Here is a 20,383-nt window from a genome sequence, read left to right as displayed (position 1 = left end):
TCTGGTCCTCCGACATTCCTTTGTTCTATTTTCACGGGCTTTTCCCTTCTAGGTCTTTTAGCCACTGCCATTCTGGACTCCTTTTCCCTATTCTAACTACCTAACAGTAGTTTAACAAGTGAGCTAGAAAGTTACTGAAACTTTTTATTTGTAGGATTTTTAAGATAGGTTAATAATTATTTCCAGATTTTTGAAGTGAGCAGAAATGACTGTTTTTTATAGATGACATGCTTAACAAAATGTCTTCTATGAGTATGTGAAATGACCTTTTGATATTTAGACTAATGTCACCAGCATTATGTCATATATAAAGATAGGAGTAAAGCTGAAAACCTTGATCTTGGACAAAAATATATATATAAAGGAAAGTTTTATTTTCTTCCTGTATTCCAGTGAACTGTCTTACACACCCACTGGGATGCATGTGCCCATTTAGAGACCACTGGTGCAGGTCATAAATAGTGACAGCTTGGGCTGAGATGGTGTGGTGTAGAGAGATCATTTACTGAGAAAAGAAACACTGAGAAGATAATGAGTTTGTGGGGAAAGTGCCTTTGGTTTGAACATGGTGAATCTGAGGCAGCTTTTTGACATCCAAGTAGAGGTATCAGATTGGTCTAAGGGTTCAAGTTCAGAGAAATGAGCCTTAAAATTAGGGGTGCTCTGAGACGAGTGGTAGTTGAAGACATGTAAATACATGAAATTCCTTTGGGAGAGAACACACAATGGTAAGAAAAGGCAACCTGGGAACTTGCCTTGAAGCAGCCTAAGGTTTAATACCCGGGTAAAGGCGGGTGAATCTGGAATGCGGGTAGTGGTACAGATGTAGTCATGGAAGGGCGTGTTTAGGGAAGAAGAACTCTGACAGTGTTCCATGCTGCGGAAAGTCAGCTGGAATGAAGGAAAAAGGCCCGCAGTTTTGAGCGGTGTGCTCGCTGATGGGTGAGAGGGAAGTTAACGGGGAGGGCTCGTTCCATTATGCTAGTTGAGTATAGTGAACAGGAACCAGATATGTTCAGTTAAAAGGGAAATGTTGAAGGTGCAAAAGAGAAGGAATGATTTGATAGTGTAATTTCCCAGTAATGCAAGAGCGGGCAGGATTCTGTATAATAACTAGGAATACCAGCACCGCTTGATTGTAACAGGAGCAAAGGAGAGGAAGAAGAGGTGCAGATATAAATAGATGAGTGTGCTTTGTAGTGAGAAATTGAGGAAGACTGGTGGTTTTTTACTATGACGTGGGAGACAAATCATCTACTCAGAGAAGGGAAGGTACAGTGTCAGGGTAGTAAAGTTGAGGAAGGAACGGGAGAGTTTTGAAGTAAGCTAGAAAACAGGAGAGCCAGTTGACCTCAGAAGTGAAAGAGTGGCACTTGGGAATTTGATGTTAAATTCCAGTGCGTGGGCTAGTTTAAAAAATGTTGAACAGAGGTTCATTTTTCTTCTATCCTTCTTCCTCCCATCCCTCACTGTTATTTGTTGAGATGCTTTTAGCATGAAAAAAGAGGAATTGTCTGACACTTTTACTTTGAAACTTTTTTCTCTGAAGAGAATGAACATAGGCCTCAGAGTGTTCCTTGTCATAGCGGACAGTCTGCAGCAAAAAGACGGTGAACCACCGATGCCAACGACAGGCGCTATCCTTCCCTCAGGAAACACCTTGCGTGTAAAGAAAATTTTTCTCAACAAAACCTTGACAGATGAAGAAGCAAAAGTCATAGGTTAGTGTTAACCGGAATGAAGAAATAATACAATTTAATGTTCTTTTGTGAAAGTTTATGATCAAATCTAAAATGTATATATTTGCCTACATACATTTATTTGCCTATGAATGTATGTGTCAGGTTATTCCAGGATACAGAGTGATACAAAATGAATACATTTTCTATAACATCTGTAAGTTTTCATGTTAGAAGGCTTTGGATTAAATATTTTCTTAGATGATACTATTCATTGCATCTTGTCCTTCTTCAAATTCACTTGTGTGCATAATTTTTATACCTTTTCTCCAATATACTGAAGCGGATCATCAGAGAGAAGAGTATGTCAAAGTCAGAATTTCTTTTGTAACATCAGTAAGCTAATGCCAATTAAAAGTCAATAACCTTTTATATTTTACAGAGAATAACTAATTATTCTATGTCTAATGTTTGACATTTTATAACTGAGTTTTTTTCTCCCCCTCCAGGAATGTCGGTTTATTATCCTCAAGTGAGAAAAGCATTAGATAGCATTCTAAGACATTTGGACAAAGAGGTTGGGAGGCCCATGTGTATGACTAGTGTGCAGATGTCCAATAAGGAGCCTGAAGATATGATTACGTACGTAGTCAGTAATTTCTCTTCATTGCTATTTCAGTTTTCATAAGGGTAGAGGGTTGATTCTGCTTGTTCCCTTACTTTCTCTTCTGGAGTTCGCCCCTTTTGCCATCTGCTGCAGTTTTTGATACAGTGATTCTTTCCAAAGGCTCAGTTTTACTCTTTCATGTGTTGTCAGACCAATATAGATAGCAAAAGTCATCCTTGATCCATACATTTCATTGTCAGTGACAAGGCCTTATGGATAAATCATAGGTACCCCAGATGTGTGTGGACATAGCTGGTTTATCAAGTCAAATAAATGCTCTTATTTCCAGAGCTTTGTTCAACAAAAAAGAAAACCTGAAAACCTCTTGGGAACTGAGGGTACAGAGGGAAATAATGTATGAGTAGCTTTTTGTGTGAGAAACTGTACCTCACCTCACCCTCCACCCCACTCCCAGGACTGCTTGTCAACACACAGTTTCCATTTATTGTTAAGAGACTTCCTTCTCAGAAGGATATATTTTCTGGCAACAACTTCTTTTACTTGCTATAAAGTATCCATGTATTTTTTACAAGAGGACTTTTTTATGGTGTTAATATCTGCTTTGTAGGTCTTAGACCACCAAATTGGATAGTGGATCTCTCAATAAATGCAGGGGTTACTATATACTCAGTTCAGTTCAGTCGCTCAGTCGTGTCCAACCCTTTGCAACCCAATGAATCGCAGCACGCCAGGCCTCCCTGTCCATCACCAACTCCCGGAGTTAACTCAAACCCATGTCCATCGAGTCGGTGATGCCATCCAACCATCTCATCCTCTGTCGTCCCCTTCTCCTCCCGCCCCCAATCCATCCCAGCATCAGGGTCTTTTTTTTTTTTTTTTTCAGTGGGTTTTGTCATACATTGATATGAATCAGCCATAGAGTTACACGTATTCCCCATCCCGATCCCCCCTCCCACCTCCCTCTCCACCCGATTCCTCTGGGTCTTCCCAGTGCACCAGGCCCGAGCACTTGTCTCATGCATCCCACCTGGGCTGGTGATCTGTTTCACCATAGATAATATACATGCTGTTCTTTCGAAACATCCTACCCTCACCTTCTCCCACAGAGTCCAAAAGTCTGTTCTGTACTTCTGTGTCTGTTTTTCTGTTTTGCATATAGGGTTATTGTTACCATCTTTCTAAATTCCATATATATGTGTTAGTATGTTGTAATGTTCTTTATCTTTCTGGCTTACTTCACTCTGTATAATGGGCTCCAGTTTCATCCATCTCATTAGAACTGATTCAAATGAATTCTTTTTAACGGCTGAGTAATATTCCATGGTGTATATGTACCACAGCTTCCTTATCCATTCATTTTTCCAATGAGTCAACTCTTCGCATGAGGTGGCCAAAGTACTGGAGTTTCAGCTTCAGCATCAGTCCTTCCAGTGAACACCCAGGACTGATATCCTCTAGGATGGACCGGTTGGATCTCCTTGCAGTCCAAGGGACTCTCAAGAGTCTTCTCCAACACCAGAGTTCAAAAGCATCAGTTTTTTGGCGCTCAGCTTTCTTCACAGTCCATCCCTCACATCCATACATGACCACTGGAAAAACCACAGCCTTGACTAGATGGACCTTTGTTGGCAAAGTAATGTCTCTCCGTTTTAATATACTGTCTAGGTTGGTCATAACTTTCCTTCCAAGGAGTAAGCGTCTTTTAATTTCATGGCTACAATCATCATCTGCATGATTTTGGAGACCCAAAAAATAAAGTCTCTCACTGTTTCCACTGTTTCCCCATCTATGTCCCATGAGTGATGGGACCAGATGCCATGATCTTAGTTTTCTGAATGTTGAACTTTAAGCCAACTTTTTCACTCTCCTCTCTCACTTTCATTAAGAGGCTTTTTAGTTCCTCTTCACTTTCTGCCATAAGGGTGGTGTCATCTGCATATCTGAGGTTATTGATATTTCTCCTGGCAATCTTGATTCCAGCTTGTGCTTCTTCCAGACCAGTGTTTCTCATGATGTACTCTGCATATAAGTTAAATAAGCAGGGTGACAATATACAGCCTTGACATACTCCTTTTCCTATTTGGAACCAGTCTGTTGTTCCATGTCCAGTTCTAACTGTTGCTTCCTGACCTGCATATAGGTTTCTCAAGAGGCAGGTCAGGTGGTCTGGTATTCCCATCTCTTTCAGAATTTTCCATAGTTTATTGTGATCCACACAGTCAAAGCTTTGGCATAGTCAATAAAGCAGAAATAGATGTGTTTCTGGACCACTCTGGCTTTTTCAGTGATCCAGCGTATGTTGGCAATTTGGTCTCTGGTTCCTAGGCCTTTCTAAAACCAGCTTGAACATCTGGAAGTTCATGGTTCATGTATTGCTGAAGCCTGACTTGGAGAATTTTGAGCATTACTTTACTAGCGTATGGGATGAGTGCAATTGTGTGGTAGTTTGAGCATTCTTTGGGATTGCCTTTCTTTGAGATTGGAATGAAAACTGACCTTTTCCAGTCCTGTGGCCACTGCTGAATTTTCCAAATTTGCTGGCATATTGCGTGCAGCACTTTCACAGCATCATCTTTTAGGATTTGAAATAGCTCAACGGGAATTCTATCACCTCCACTAGCTTTGTTTACTATGTACTAGTATATGCTAACATCTCTGTGCATGCTGAGTCACTTTAGTCGTGTCTGACTCTTTGCGACCCTATAGACTGTAGCCCACCAGGCTCCACTGTCCATGGATTTTCCAAGTGAGAATACTGGAGTGGGTTGCCATTTCCTTCTCCAGGGGATCTTTCTGACTGAGGCATTGAACCCTCATCTCTTTTGTCCCCTGTATTAGCATTGGATGCAGGATCTTTACCACTTGCACCACCTGGCAAGCCCCAGGAGAGTTTCTCTAATGTGAAGGGGTTTTTTTTTCCCCTTGCATTACTTCCTCTGGGAAATCTTGATCCTTTCTGTCACACTTGCCTTATTTATGCCCATGAATCTGCCCTCACTGAGTTCCTCTGACTGCATATATTGGGTCTTCAGTGACAGTGTAAGCTTGCCCTAGTCCGCTGTTTCTTCTGTAACTCCATCAATGTTTGATTCGAATTTCACTTCCAGTGTTCACTTCCTTTTTCCTTTGCTGTACTTTAATTTTTGTTGGCCAACTTACTCTTTTGATTATCCATTTTTGTCCACTATCACCTGAGTTTACCACTGGAGGTAGGGAACCAACACAGCTACACACTTTTGCCATGTGAACTGAATAGCAGATGCATAGTGACCAATTATGACAGACAGAAAAAACTGATGTGACTAAATCATTGGTTATGATACACATCTGTTATTTACATCCTGATTTGTAGGCTGAAGAGCTAATAGGGAAGCCTGGCTATACAATTACTTGCAGTTAATATCAGATAACAGAAAATTGAACCACACTGTTGGGGACTGGTAATATTTGACTAAACTGTGGTAACTGAAATCATGCATATTGGGAGAAAGCTAAGAGAAGACTGACTATATATAAAATCACTAAAAATAAGTAGTAGGTTCACTGCCACTATAATGAATACTGACCCCAAACTCTTAAAACATCCCAACTCTTTTCTATATAAGAATTGTTTTATTGGGCCAGCTGAAGGACAATTTGTGTCAAATAAATTAACAGTTTTCCCTTGAAATATAGACCACAATAAAAGCCAGTATATAAAAGGTTAGATATTTAAAATAAATAAATAAAATCATTGAATAACTAGGGAAAATACAGGTGAATTGTATCAAGCATCTAGAAGAACCAGGATTTCCAAATTTCACATATTTTATTACATAAACAATATGCTTATTTTTGTGTGTGTTTGTACATTCTGAAGTAAAATAAAAAGACAAGAACAAACAATACCATCAGTGGTATATGAGAATGTCTGTTTTCTAAAACTCCTGTTAGTACATGATGTTGAAAATAAAGAAAATTTTTTGTTAATTTTATGGGTCCCCAAATAACTAATATTAGGTTATTTAATGTCAATATTATTTATTTTAATAATTAAATATACATCAGAGGTTAAGTCAGAGATTTATTTGTTTTTTTTTTTTAAATCAGAGATTTAACTTATTTGAAACAATTAATAAATAATGTATGTGTGTGTGCTCAGCCATGTCTGACTCTTTGAAACTCCATGGACTATATAGCCTGCCAAGCTCTTCTGTCCATGGAATTTTCCAGGCAAGAATACTGGAATGGGTTGCCATTTCCTGCTACAGGGTATCAGGAAGATCAAGTCCATGGATCAAGTCCGTGTCTGTTGTGTTTCCTGCACTGGCAGGCAGATTCTTTACCACTGCGCCACCAATAAATAATTTGCTTAATATTTACTATTTGAATATTTGTTATGCTTGTTTTCTTTTTAAAAATGTTTTTTTATTGAAGTTTATTGAACTTTTTATTGAACTAACACAGTGTTGTGTTAGTTTCAGGAGTATAGAAGGGTGAGTCAGTTATACATATACATACATCCACTCTTTTTTAGATCCTTTTCATGTGCAGGCTCTTACACAGTATTGAGTAGAGTTCCCTGTGCTTTACAATAGGTCCTTATTAGTTATCTGTTTTATAATTGATTACTAATTACTGAAAACCTTTTTTTCTTGCTAGCTGTGTTTTTTTCCTTAATTATATATATATCCTTTTTTTGTATTTATAAACTGATAATTATTTACTGGAAATGTATATACTCTTTTTATTATGTTAAATACATTAAACTTTTGGAGGTAGGCTCATATTTTCTGTAATAATTTTTCTAAGTTTACTTTCATTGTTTGATATATGTAAGATTCATTTTATTAAGTCCTCTTGTAATCTGTTTTTTAGCGGTGAAAGAAAACCCAAAATTGATTTGTTTAGAACTTGTATTGCTGCTATTCCAAGGCTGATTCCTGATGGTATGAGCAGAACTGACCTCATTGAACTGTTAGCAAGGTAAATGAGAATTCCTGTTTGTGAGGTTAACTTTTATGTCATTCAGTCTTTTTAAATTTCTAAAGCATCCTATTACTATTAACACTAAAAAAACGTAGTGATAGAGACATTTTTAATCCGTGGATAACTCTCTAAACTCCCATTTTGTCTTTTGTTTTGTTAACACATTCTCCTTACTCATCTTTTAACTTTTAAATTTCTTCTGGGTCCCCCTATAAATCCTATTTTTAAATTCCTTGCCTTTCCTTCTAGTATTTACTATTTCTTGGGATTTATAGAACATGTTCTGTTAACATATGTCCATTATCTGCGTGTGATGACACTCACTAGGCAATTAATTATTGTGTTAACTCCTATGGTCCTTTCTTTAGCACCTAGGGTGGTGGCCAGGTCTCATTTTCAGTTTTTTTCTTCGATTGCAGAGCCCGTAGTGCTCAGGTTTTTCTCTCTTTCCTCACTAGGCTCTATAAAAAGAGTAATTAATATGATATCCAAACTTAAATACCAGTTCCTGGAAGTAATTCTAAGTTGAGATGATGGCCTTTTGAAAAACTGCTTTGCTGATGCAGTTGGGGATTCTCTTTAAATAAGGGGTCAGCAGACTTTTTTCGTAAAGGACAGCATAGTGACTGTTTTAAGATTTGTGAGTCCCGTGGTCCCTATCACAGCTGCTCATCTCTGCCCTGGTAGTGAAGAAGCAGCCACCTGTTAAGGAGCCTGGCTGGATTTGGCCCTTGAGCCATAGTTTGCTGGCCCCGCCCTAATGGAAAACCAAGCACAAAGACCATCAATGGAGCAGTGATAGCTCACCATGTTGTAAGATGGTTACTGCTTGCTGAACACCGATTACTAAGTCTTAAGCTAAACTCACAATGAATAAACAGTTAATGGACCCTTCCAGCAGCCTTTCCCACCTCCCTGGTCACAGAGCATTTCAAACACCCATGCACTCCCTATCCTCAGCTCTTAAGGGCTGCAGTAGGAGACTGGATGGTATTGAATGAGGAGAAGAACGAGGTTTCTTTGATACTCGGCACCATGAGATAAAGTCATCCCTTCCCACTGTATCTCTTAACTCTTGCTATAAATTAGATTGCGGAGTTACAAAGTTCCCGTCAGCGTTAGGGAGGGAAAACAAGTTTAATTATTTATAATGTTATTCCTTGAGAAAGCAGTAAACAACTGTCATTCACTTCTGCTCTTACTCCTCCCACCTCAGTTTAGTTCACCGTTTTGTGGATGGCAGTCCATATTCCCCACCAAAGTGAAGTTGCATCCACAAGGAGCAGGGGTGGAGGAGCCGAGTAAAGGAGCAAATATCTAGGCAGTGGTTGACAATTTGCTATTGACTTTGCTCCTTTCCCCGGTGATACTTAATTTATTTTGGCAGAAAGAAAGATTCCAGGGTCTGCTTATTTTGTCCCTAGCTCCTATCACTTGGAATTGTGATGTCTAAATCTTGTTTACTTAGAATAAAGCAAGCAAACAAACAAAGCAAAGATACACTGTGAGTTTGCAGACCTGTCTGCTGTCTCCAGGGAAGGTTCAGTAGTTCTCCTACCATAAATGAGTCAGGCCCCTTTCTCCGCGTGGATATATCCCGAGTCACACAGAGAGGTGTAAATTCGTGGATTTAAGGAATGTTGAATGACCTTTATAGCCAGCAGCATGGAGCTGGTCACTCTCCTTTCCTATAGTCTCTCCTTTGGTGCCACCATCAGAGACACAACATTGGACTGAGACCCTTGATCTGACCCTGTGTGGTGTTTCCAATGTGCCGCTGTAGCTGCTGGTCCTTTGGGGCTCACTCCGGGTCTTTGTATTAAACAACTATAGTACATTTTCTCCGCAGTCTTACTGTCAGTTGAAGGTTAGCTTAGTGAAGACCAGAACTGAGTTCAGCAGGGCGAAGACTGTGATATCACACAGTGTCCTTCCTCTATCATTGAGGATAACTCCATCTTTTCAGCTGCCCAAGCATGTAACTGTGGCATATTTTTAAATATCACCTACTTATCTTTATTCATTCGAGCTGTTTCTGATACATGTGTCTTGATGGTCAATCATGTAAATAATTCTCTGTAGCCCCAAACAGAAACTCTTACTCATATAGCATTAAATATTAGTAGTTTCATTGCTGCAGCCATCTTTTGTGATTTTCTTGTTTATCATTCTCTTTTTTAAGTCCTATCAAAATCCTTTAACTAATATTACATTCCTGTCCTCATATCTTATTGATATCTTTAAAAGGTAATTATATATAGCCTCTCCTATAATTTACTTAACATAAATTCTCTTGAAGACTTCATGTGTCACTTTTTTTTTCATCTTCTTTCTAGGCATACTCATTTATGAAGTTACTACTTAATTCTCATTTTCATTTTCAAGAATTATTTCTGTTAAATTCATTCCATCTTGACTGTATTTTTTTCATCACAATCAGCCATCTTATGTTTAACTGTAAGCTCAGCAGCATAAAAGGAGCAGTAGAGGTAAACTGTGTCCTTTACAGTGATAGTGTAGGACTAAATAAATGTCAGCTAGTACTAAGGTATTATATAATTCTGCATAAATTTGATTGATTATAGAATAATATACAGCATTTTAAGGATTAAAGAATTTTTAAAATGTAATTCTGGTTTGTTTGTGTTTTCTAAAGTATAACATTTGAGTTATGATCAAACTTACTATTCTGAATTATCAAACTTATCATTCTGATGCCAACTGATATTAATAGATTGACATGTGAATTTAAATAAATGAATACAGATTAGCATAAGGACAAATACAGCACAAAAAGTGAACATTGGTTCCTGTTTTCTTACTTCTTAAGAACCAGTTGAGAGGATATATTTTTTAAATTCTTAGTTTTAAGTTTCAGATGACAAAGCTCTTTGGAAGGTTTTTGAAGTTTGCTAATGGAATTTTGTTCTTGGTAGGCTCACAATTCACATGGATGAAGAACTTCGTGCTCTGGCTTTCAATACCCTGCAGGCGCTAATGCTTGATTTTCCAGATTGGCGTGACGATGTCCTTTCAGGATTTGTTTATTTTATTGTGCGTGAAGTGACTGATGTCCATCCCACACTTCTTGATAATGCTGTAAAGATGTTGGTACAGTTAATAAATCAGTGGAAACAAGCAACCCAAATGCACAACAAAATCCAGGACTCACAGGTACCAGACGCTTCCATAGTGTTCCTCTGTGCATGGTCAGTGGTAAATGACTGGTTATGATGTTAAAACATACTGACTTCCTCAAAAAGTGAAAGTTTCATTAGTTTTATTTCCTTTCAAAGTATTTGTAACCCCTTAAGCAGAACTTTACTGTAGTTTATATATTAAATATAGAAATTAAATTCTTCCTTTGGTAATAATTAGTTTTCAGTGAACATACAAAGTAGAGGCAATTCTAACTCACAAATAGGCTGTTTCCAATATATTTAAAGTTGGTATAATAAAAAATGTTGATAGCCTTTCAGTTGAGTTATTTGGTTGTTTATCAAAGGCACCAGTGTGCCAAAGGCATCAAAAGATCCCCATTTCACATATACAGTATGTGTGCTACTTAACTGAAAAGGGTGCTCAAATTATTGGTTTATGAAAATGTAGAAGTCATAGAACCTTGGATATTAGAGCTGGATCATCTAAGCTAACCCAGCTTCTCAATGTTCAATGAGCCTGCACATCACCATCTCCTAGGTGATGCCACGCTGCTGGTCTAAACTTTGAGTACAAAGGATGCCATTCAATCCCTCATTTTCCATATAGAAATGTTGGACCAATAGTGATTAAGTGTCAACTCTAAAGCTTTTTACAAAGCAGCCAGAGAATGATAGAACTTAGGTACATTGCATATTCGTGTGTTTTAGACTGCCAATTAAATGCTTTTTTCACTATATGATGTGGTATTTTTATAAATTGAATGTTGTTTAAATTTCTTGAGCTGAGGCAGACCTGTCGCAGTCATTTTTATGATTTGCTTTACTCTTTACTAATTGTTTTACTGGAATACATACTTTTTTTTTAACTTGTGTTTTATTTTTCAAGCATGGTGTAGTTAATGGAGCATCTCATCCCCCTGCTCTGGAAAGGATACCATATTCCAATGTCTTCCACGTGGTCGAAGGGTTTGCCCTCGTCACCCTCTGTAGCAGTCGGCCTGCCACTAGGAGATTAGCTGTCAGCGTCCTTAGAGAAATACGGGCTTTAGTTGCACTTTTGGAAATACCTAAGGTAAGTTTTAGATATTTCATTCAGCTATCTAATGAAAGTACTTAAAAACTACCCTTTTGTCCATCCTTGTTCCCATTTCTGTTTTTACCATACAGGTATCATTTACCTTTTAACAAGATCTTTTTGAGAGGGTCTAAGCTCACCTGCCTGCCTTCTATTGCATTTGTAACAGACAGGGCTAAAGTAAATTTGTAATGTTTATCTAGGTTTGGCGGCTGTTCCTAAACATTCCTGAACTTTAATAGACATGTGATGTCTTTTTTATAGGGTGATGATGAATTAGCCATAGATGTGATGGACAGGCTGAGCCCATCCATTCTTGAGAGCTTCATTCATCTCACTGGGGCCGATCAGGTAACGGTAATGACTTCATGCTATTCAGCAGTGTTTTGAAACTTAAGGTGTACATACATACAGACCTGAGTTTCTTTTAGAAATATCATGCATTAGAAAGTATTGTGAAAATGGTAAAGTGCTTTGAAAATAAAAAATAATTTTTAAAAAATGGCATACACAAAGTGGCACTACTTTATGCTATGGTTAGTACTCTTCCCCACAAAAATATAAATATTTTATCTTTGTAAAATTCCAATCTTTCCAACTAAGAAGTTTCTATTAAATCTGAAGTTGCAATTGACTACTGTTTGCTATTGATTATGGCATATGGTATTCTTGACCCGTATATGCTGGTTAAAGGGCTATTGAAATTTTTTCTGTTGAAATTCAAAGCAAAAAAATTGAACTCTGCACCTTGCAGTAAGTGTATTTGTTTGCTTTGCTATTTAAGTTCAAGTGCATGGAGTAAATATGTAATATCTTATGCCTGAGTCATATGTAATTTGGGGCTTCCCTGGTGGCTCAGTGGTAAAAAATCTGCCTGTCAATGCAGGAGATGTGGGTTCTATCCCTGGGTTTGGAAGATCCCCTGAAGGAAACAGCAACCCACTCCCATATTCTTGTCTGAAAAATTCCATGGAAAGAGAAGCCTGGTGGGCTGCAGTCCATGGGGTTGCAAAAGGGTCGTACACAACTTAGCAGCCAAACAACAGCAACATATGTGGTTTCACTCATTGAAATGAAGAAAAACACTTCGTCAACACGTACATTACTAAGAAAGCTTACGCTATCTTTCTTAGTTTGGTTTGGGGGAGAAAGGTCGTATATCAAGTTTTCAAAACTGATACAAGAATAACTATCAAACTGTACTAATTGAAATTACTTTCTTCCTGTTTTGCAATACCTGCACAAGAGGTTTCTGTGGTTTCTACATAACTTGACTCTTACAACTCAAAGTTACAAGTAACCACGAGAGATAATAATAAAATTTTAGAGGCCTAAGGTATGGTTATAAATCTGTTCAATTTAGAGAATTCTGTTTTGGATTATTAACCATGAATTGGCCAACAAGAAGAGAAGTGAGTGACTCTCTTCTAGTGCCTAAAGCAGTGCCTGACTGAGAGCAGGTACTTTGTAAATATCTGTTGAATGATCAAGTGAATCGAGCCTCTGTTCAGTTTTTAAGGCTCCATTTTTTGTTGTCTATTGAATCATAAATAATTTGCTCTGAAGTTTATCTCTTCAGTATAAGAGTTTTGACTATTATTGAGCAAATAATATTTGAGAACATGTAGTTCTGGAGAGGAGCCCATTTTCCTGTCTGTTCCACTTATGCATACATAGTACACAATGGCTTCCCTGATGGCTCAGATGGTAAAGAATCTGCCTGCAGTGTGGGAGACCCAGGTTCGATCCCTGGGTTGGGAAGATCCCCTGGAGAAGGAAATGGCAACTCACTCCAATATTCTTGCCTGGAAAACTCCAGGGACAGAGGAGCCTGGCGGGCTACGGTCTGTGGAGTCACACCGAGTCAGACAGGACTGTTCAGCTGACATTTTCACTTGTCTTGCAGTGCACATCATCATGAAAGTTAATAGTTCATTTTTGAGTTCTCTAGCATCTTGAGTATCCTGTGAGTTGCATATTCGTATAAGAATTACATAAGTGGTGATTCTTAACCTTTTGGTTTATAGATCTTTTTGAGACTAATAAAAATTACAGAATCTCTTCCAGAAAACTGCATGTGCAGAAAAACCTTATATGCAATTTCAGGAATTCTCTACCTCTTTAAATCTATCTCAGACTTCATATTATCCGTGTTTAAGAATCTCTGTTCTAGAAACTACCAGTAGACCACTTTTATAGTTTAAAGCAATTTATATGGTACAACTTACGAAAGTTGTTGAAATGTGCAATAATGAATTTTTTTCTCTGCTTAGACTACTTTGCTGTACTGCCCGAGCTCAATAGATTTACAGACATTAGCAGAGTGGAACTCCTCTCCCATTAGCCACCAGTTTGATGTGATCAGTCCATCACACATATGGATATTTGCACATGTGACCCAAGGCCAAGACCCATGGATTATAAGTCTCTCCAGTTTTTTAAAGCAAGAAAACCTTCCGAAACACTGCCCTACAGCCGTGAGCTATGCTTGGATGTTTGCCTACACAAGGCTTCAGTTGTTATCCCCACAAGTTGATATAAAGTAAGTGATTTTCCTAGTGTAAATTTTGCAATATATAGGCTGTCAGCCTTCATAACACATGCACTTGAAAAGTTCTACAGATTGCAAATCCCATAAACGACATGCCATAATGTACTGGTGTGTTAAGGAGGGCAGTGAAAGTTATAAAGGATATAGTCATATAATCCTTTCATTCTTTTTGTATAATTTGGTCTTACAAATTATAATTGTTCATTTATTTAATGATCACAGTGCTTGGTACATACCTTGTGTTCAATGAATGAATGAATGGGGAGAGTATGAAGATGAATATGGATGTGGGTATGGATAAGTTTGTAGATGAAGGGTGGGAAGCAAAGGGAAACGAGTTCAGTGAGTTTCTGAGCGTAATAGTAAAGAGTTAAGGGTAACTGGCAGTGACAGAGTTGACCTGGCTTTATAAACTGCAGGTTAGTCTTATTCTTAAATTGCAAAGAAAATTTGTTTGAAAAAGCATGTATACATTTTTTAGTTTTGTTTTTATTGTTTGTATATATGTATACATACATGTTAATTATATATTGCTATAGATTCGCAGATATTGTTTATTGGATGCCATTTTTTAATGAAGATTGACACTTGCCACCTTGTATAACATTTGTGAACTTATTTAGTCTCCTTTATTTTACCATATTTTAAATTATAAGCCCCTCTCTTACCACCATTCCCTGTATCCCCTTTCTGCTCTATTTTTCTCCATCAAACTTAGCACCATCTGACATTTTTATTTCTGTGTTGTACATTTCCCCTAGCACACATGATGGTGGTGATTTTTTTTTTTAGCAGGTTTTTATTTTTGTTCTTTTACTGCCGTCACGGTGCTCTGAAACTTTTTTAAGATACTAAGAAACTATTGATGAATCAATGGCATGGTATGTATTGTTTATCTTAAGAGATTATAAGCCAACTGAAGGTGAGGACTAAAGCTTAGTATTTTTCCTGTTTTTTTTGCTCTCAGTCCTTAATCCCAACAGAATTTTCAGTATTTGGGAAGACTTATGGAATTGTTCCAAAATATTTTAGTGGTCTAATCTCTCAAGACAGAAATTTGATAGAAGCTTTAAAAGTGTAGATATTCTTTGACTCTGCAATTCCAATTTCAGGAATTTACCTGAGAAAATAATTAAACATGTATTACAATTAAGCATATATTCAAATGTTTAATGTGTATAATAGGGAAAAATTACTGTTAAATATCCAACAGTGAAAGTGTGGCTGTATAAACCATAATAATCTCTATGATAAAACATATGTTCATCAAAAATGAGGTCATGGAAGTATATTTATTTATATGAAGAATGTTTCAACATATATGTTAAGTATAAAGAGCAAGTACAAAATAAATGAAATAATATTGTTAGTTTTTATAAGCTAAAAGAGATATATTTATACCTTTATACATGTGTCTGAATTGAAGATGTGTAGAAGAATATATAGAGCTTATTTTGGTGTGGGATTAACGGTGATTTTCATTTTGTTTTCACTTTTTTCCCTCTGCATTGAGTATATATGATAAGTTATAAAATGTGACCTGATAAAATATTAACGGTACCCACAGAAATAATAGATTATGTTAAAATGATCCTATAATGTTTTAACTTTCAGTCTTATATTTTACTCATTATATCTTATTCCACAGAGATTCAGTAGTAGTAATAAACACTTTATGCTAATCCATCTCCCCTAAATTGGTAGAAATTTAGCTTTAGTTGGACTTCCCTGGTAACTCAGATGGTAAAGAATCTGCCTGCAATGCAGGAGACCCAAGTTCAATCCCTGGGCCGGGAAGATCCCCTGGAGAAGGGAATGGCCACCCATCCCAGGATTCTTGCCTGTAGAATCCATGGACAGAGGAGCTCTCGCTTAAAAGAAACTTTTAAAAACACATGTTATTTATATCTACCTGCTTTTCTTTTTCTCAGTAGCCCCATCAGTGCTAAGATCTACCTGCTTTTCTTTTTCTCAGTAGCCCCATCAGTGCTAAGATCTACCTGCTTTTCTTTTTCTCAGTAGCCCCATCAATGCTAAGAAAGTAAACGCCACCACAAGCAGTGACTCGTACATTGGCCTGTGGAGAAACTACCTGCTTCTTTGCTGCAGCGCGGCGACCTCCGCGGCACCCTCCACATCCTCGGGCTCCGTGAGGTGCTCCCCTCCTGAGACGCTGGCGTCCACCCCCGACAGTGGCTACAGCATTGACGCCAAGGTGAGCGGTTTAGTTCTGGCATTGAATCCAAACGGCAGCATACGAGCAATGGTTTAACATTTCTTTTTCAGGGCAATAAAGTAACTTGATTGAAAAGTGTCTCAGTTACATGGACTAATACTGAAAACGGTTCAAGAAATCCCTGTTACCATTGGGTTGGCCCAAAAGTTCCTTCAGGTTTTCCATAGCAGCGTATGAAACCCAAACGAACTTTTTGGCCAACCCAATATTTTAATGGATTCTTAGTTGGAACCAATAATACATAAAGTTTTTCTTTTAGAATTTCCCTAAATTGTGTAGTGCGACAAAGAACTTGATAAGAACAGTGATATGGTCTCCATGATGTGAAATAAAATATTATCAGATGGTTGAAGGAAACTGACAAAATTTAACACTGGGTGTTTAACACTGATGATTCTTTTAGAGGTAGTTTTTTGTTTTTACTTATTTTTACAGGTCAAAAGAAATAGGCTAAGGGAGAGAGTCAGCCTGTATTACATGATAGTAAGTGTCTGTAAGAAATTAAGAGGCCTACAAAAAAAATAAAATAAAATAAATTAAAAAAAAAAAAAGAAATTAAGAGGCCTACAAATCCCACTTCTGTTAACAAATTTGTAGTGAGCAAATTCTCAGTGACCATTTTAAAATTATGTACGTTACAGTTGAATTCTGAAGCACCATTCATTCTAAAATGTCATTATTCCATTGTCTGTGACCAAATATTGTTGAAATGTCATATTATTTATTTGAATGTACTATCATTAGTGGCTACTATAAATATAATATCTTTTTTTCAGATTATTGGCATCCCATCCCCTTCATCCTTGTTTAAGCACATAGTTCCAATGATGCGCTCTGAGAGCATGGAAATCACTGAATCCCTAGTTCTAGGTCTTGGCAGGACCAACCCAGGAGCATTTAGGTAATTGTCTTTATGTTTCTCTATGCAGTAAAATAGTAAATGTGGCTACTTTTTGAGAAGGCAAGGTAGCATACTTATTATCAGGATAGTTTCATATCAATCCTGACTTTTACCAGCTAGGAGCCACTTAACATTTAGCAGGTCCTTTAATTTATCAGCGCCTTTATTTTCTAATTTTACTTAACATTTACCCTATTTTCTTCAAAGGATGATTATGAAAATTATATATTATACATAAACATGTTCTAGAGATTATGAAATGCCATGTAAAGGTATAATATTTTCCTTCCTGTCTTACATAGTGATTCTGTTAGTTTACAGTCTTGATCTGTTGCTTAAAACTAGTTTTTCTCCTTCTTGTTCAAGAGAGCGACTATTCTTAAAAGAATTATTTATGTACATATTTTATATCATTCTTGATGTTTTTGACAATCATAAAGCAACTTCTTCATTTTTGCCTGAGTTTCTGCTTTGTTATTGCTGACTAGATCCTAATTTTTAAAAAATATGTATTTATTATGGCTGCCCTGGGCCTTCCTTGCTCTGTGCAAGTTTTCTCTAGTTGCAGCGAGCACGGGCTGCTCTTCACTGCGCAGTGTCGGCTTCTTATTGCCGTGGCTTCTCTTGTTTAGGAGCACAGGCTCTAGCATCTGCAGGCGCCACCGTTGCAGAACGTGGGCCCAGCAGTTGCAGCATGCGGGTTCTAGAATGCTCACGGTTCAGTAGTTTGGAGCACAGGCTTAGCTGCTCCACGCACGGCATGTGGGATCTTCCCTGACCAGGGATCGAGCCTGTGTCTTTTGCACTGGCAGGTAGATTCTTATCCGCTGTGCCACCAGGGAAGTCCTGGGTCCTCAATTTATTCTTTTGAGGTTGTCCTCTACTGATGTGGTGTAATGTTTGATGCTTTGTCTCCAAAGTAACATATACAACAGAGAATAGGTTAATAAATCATATCTGTAGGTGTGAATAGCATTCATTATAAATGAAGTGTTGGAAGACTATTTTATGACAAGTAAATACACTGTTGTGCTAATAGAAAACAATGAGGTACAAAAATTATCTCAGTTTCACAAAGCCCCATAAATAGAAACAATTCTGAAGCAGATACTTTGAATGTCTGCAGCAGTTTCTATAGACAATGAAATTGCGGATGGATTTTATTTTCTTCTTTTTTTCGGTATTTTCCCAATTTTCTACAATGAGTACATTTACAATTTAAAATCAGGATATAAGCAAAAAAAGATTATTTTCCTGAAATTCATACCTTTTGACTGATAATTTCATTTGTAAGGACTAATCCTATTGAGATAATCAGAATTGAAGTCAGAGATTAATATATAAAAGTATTCACTGGACATTATTTATTTTAACAGTTAGATAAAATTTAATGATTCACTAATAACTGAAAATGGTTAGGAAAATTATCATATTTAACCTAATACTAGAGTATTATAAATTAACTAATGGCATGTGGAAGTGCTTATACTAGTGTTAATTAAAAGAATACTATTTTATGTATGTTAGAGTTTCAACTATGTAAACTATATATGGGTTGTAAAATGAACAGGTATTTATCTCTACAAATTAGAATAAGTGGCCTATACCATTTTTTTCTATTTTTCAAATATTCTACAGAGTATGTGTGTTATTTCACAATCAAAACAAAACAGAGACTTCCTGGCGGTACAGTGGTTAGGACTCCGTGCTTTCACTGCCAAGGACCCAGGTTTGATCCCTGGTCGGGGAATTATGATTCCGTAAAGCCATGTGGTATGACCCAAAAAAAAACGACAATAAAAACTGTGTTTAAAACAGTAAGATTAGGGTTAACATTTGTCGGTTTATATCATTATATTAATATTTACATATTTCTACAGGTCAGATTATATGTTTGGCTATTAATTGAAAGAATGTATATTATTTTTCTTCTAGGGAACTAATAGAGGAATTACATCCCATAATTAAAGAGGCACTTGAACGAAGGCCAGAGGTAAACTGTGTAGTTTTATATCATTAAATATTTATTTGGCAAACACTTAAAATTTTTCTTTGTAATTATGTTATGGGGAGAGTGATGGAATGTTTGGCTGGAAAGCAAGAAAGGAACTATCACATGAAAGTCTCCTGGTTTCAGCTTTATCCAATAGACTGGTGGTCCCCATATGGCAGTGGAATCTGAGAATTAGCCAGAGAGCTTGCAAAAAATTATAGATTCCTGGGCCTAGCCTATTCAATGAGAATCCCTGGAGTAGAGCCCAGAAACTATTTTCTTAAGCACCTTAGATGAGTCTGATGTAGAACACTGAATTAGAATCACTGCTATCAACGATGGCAATCCTCTGAGGAATTTTAGCAAGAGAGGAAGAAGATGACAGTAGCTACTTTGTGTGAGGACTTTATGACAGCATCTGTAATTCTTCACTTCTTTTTTTTTCTAATTCAGCCCTGTGGAGTAGTGATAGTTCTCCATTTTGTAATTGATGAGATTTTTGCTTCAAAATTATATGTTGGTTACAGTGCAAGTGGAATTGGAAATAAAATTTAAGTGGGAGTGTGTATATTCATCAATTTCAGGACAAAAAGTCATCATAGCAAGGGAATAGATATGCACAGTGATGTGTTTGAATGTGCACTATATTTTGAGAGCATTAGACTCACAGTCTTTTTATGAACACAGAATGAAAGCAAGTCAACTAAAACTTTGCAGAAGTCCTCAAGCACTGTTAAGAAACCATTTCATTCAGTATGAATTGCAACAAACTTCATGAGAGCTGAGAGAAGCAGTACATTTAATGAACTGGTTATCCACAACTGGCCTGTTTTGGCAGGCAGAAAACTGGATTGTAGATAGGAAAGTGAAAGACTAATTCTTATTAGTCTGTATTACATCATGAATGAAATGATGAGCTCAAGAAGAAAGTGATATAGGAGATTAATTATATCTTACCATTATATTGGTTCCTGTTACGAGCAGAATCAAGTTGAGATGCTATGACTATTATTCTGGGCATTAATACTTTGGCCTTAGTAGGACAAACATATTTATTCATACCATAACGATCAAAGGAATTTCTTTTTGCTTGTATTTTTGTGTGTCAGAATTAACTGATAAGTGAAAAATCATGGTATGAGTGAAATCTGTGGGGTTTCTTTAGTCCCCTTTGTGATGTTTTCCCTCCCC

General features: G+C 37.1%; 1 protein-coding gene across 9 annotated transcripts in view; it reads left to right on the top strand.

Annotated features, from left to right (window-relative positions):
- FRYL (FRY like transcription coactivator) overlaps positions 1–20,383 on the top strand; it is a 252,923-nt gene that overhangs the window by 162,680 nt on the left and 69,860 nt on the right. For all 9 annotated transcript variants that reach the window (XM_043448225.1, XM_043448226.1, XM_043448227.1 and 6 more), the window contains 10 exons: positions 1,550–1,721; positions 2,189–2,321; positions 7,165–7,272; positions 10,212–10,449; positions 11,323–11,508; positions 11,776–11,862; positions 13,785–14,053; positions 16,082–16,277; positions 17,075–17,199; positions 19,135–19,192. In XM_043448225.1, coding sequence (XP_043304160.1) covers positions 1,550–1,721; positions 2,189–2,321; positions 7,165–7,272; positions 10,212–10,449; positions 11,323–11,508; positions 11,776–11,862; positions 13,785–14,053; positions 16,082–16,277; positions 17,075–17,199; positions 19,135–19,192 — 1,572 coding nt within the window. The remainder of the gene's footprint in view (positions 1–1,549; positions 1,722–2,188; positions 2,322–7,164; positions 7,273–10,211; positions 10,450–11,322; positions 11,509–11,775; positions 11,863–13,784; positions 14,054–16,081; positions 16,278–17,074; positions 17,200–19,134; positions 19,193–20,383) is intronic.

Source organism: Cervus canadensis, chromosome 26 (genome assembly GCF_019320065.1).
Source record: "Cervus canadensis isolate Bull #8, Minnesota chromosome 26, ASM1932006v1, whole genome shotgun sequence".
Lineage (NCBI taxonomy): Eukaryota > Metazoa > Chordata > Mammalia > Artiodactyla > Cervidae > Cervus > Cervus canadensis.
This window is presented reverse-complemented; position numbering and strand designations above follow the sequence as displayed.